Here is an 815-nt window from a genome sequence, read left to right as displayed (position 1 = left end):
ATGAGACGGTAAAGACGGAAGTGTTCCGCTCAGAAAACGCCGACGGCAGCATTGTGACTAAAACAGTTCGCACGACTACGCGCACAGAGTTATCTAGTTCAGGTGAGCTTGCGACTGTAATTGAGGTGGAAACAACCGCGGAGACAGACACCAAGGACACGACTGTATATACAGAAACTACTGCAGAGACGTGTACCGCGATGGCCGTAAAGATGTTGAATGCTGCTTCGACAGAAGATTTGAGTGGTGCTAGCTTAATTGCGAACGTTGGTAGTGCGCGGGATGAGACGGTAAAGAAGGAAGTATTTCGCTCAGAGAATGCCGATGGTAGCATCGTGATTAAGACAGTTCGCACGACTACGCGTACCGAAATGTCTTCTCAGGGTGATCTTGTCACTATAATAAATGTTGAGACAATTACGGAGACCGGTGCGATAACGAACAGTGGAAAAGAGAAGATAGATAAGAGCATACTAATGAATCCTACTACCCAAATGGGTACCGCAGCATCAGGTATTGCTCAAACAAAAGCAGAAAAGGTAATGGCGCGCGGGACAAAAAAAATACCCGAAGCGATCAAAATAATCAAAAATTTGGCATCTTCTATAAAACCTAAAGAGATCAAGGAAGTAACAAATGCAGGTACTACGGGGACGACCGTGATCGTCGGTCTCGATGATGAGATTATGGACAAGGAGCCCAAATCAGAGAAGAAATGCAAGCCGAAGCGCCAGCCATCCTCAGAAACAACCGAGGGAATGACCGAGGTGACCGAGGTGACGGAAGTGACCACCGAGACTGTTGAAGTACTTGAA

General features: G+C 46.7%; 1 protein-coding gene across 1 annotated transcript; it reads left to right on the top strand.

Moving 5' to 3' along the window:
- Positions 1-200: 200 nt before the first annotated feature.
- PHALS_00670 (uncharacterized protein) lies at positions 201-814 on the top strand (the record flags this gene model as incomplete). Its single annotated transcript, XM_024730388.1, has 1 exon — positions 201-814. A coding segment is annotated over one exon (614 nt), but the record flags the coding sequence as incomplete, so codon positions are not given.
- Between the last annotated feature and the right edge of the window lies 1 nt (position 815).

This window comes from Plasmopara halstedii, assembly GCF_900000015.1.
Source record: "Plasmopara halstedii genome assembly, contig: Scaffold_1198, whole genome shotgun sequence".
NCBI classification, from domain to species: domain Eukaryota; phylum Oomycota; class Peronosporomycetes; order Peronosporales; family Peronosporaceae; genus Plasmopara; species Plasmopara halstedii.
The sequence above is the reverse complement of the archived record's forward strand: the minus strand, read 5'-3'. Positions and strand labels throughout refer to the sequence as shown.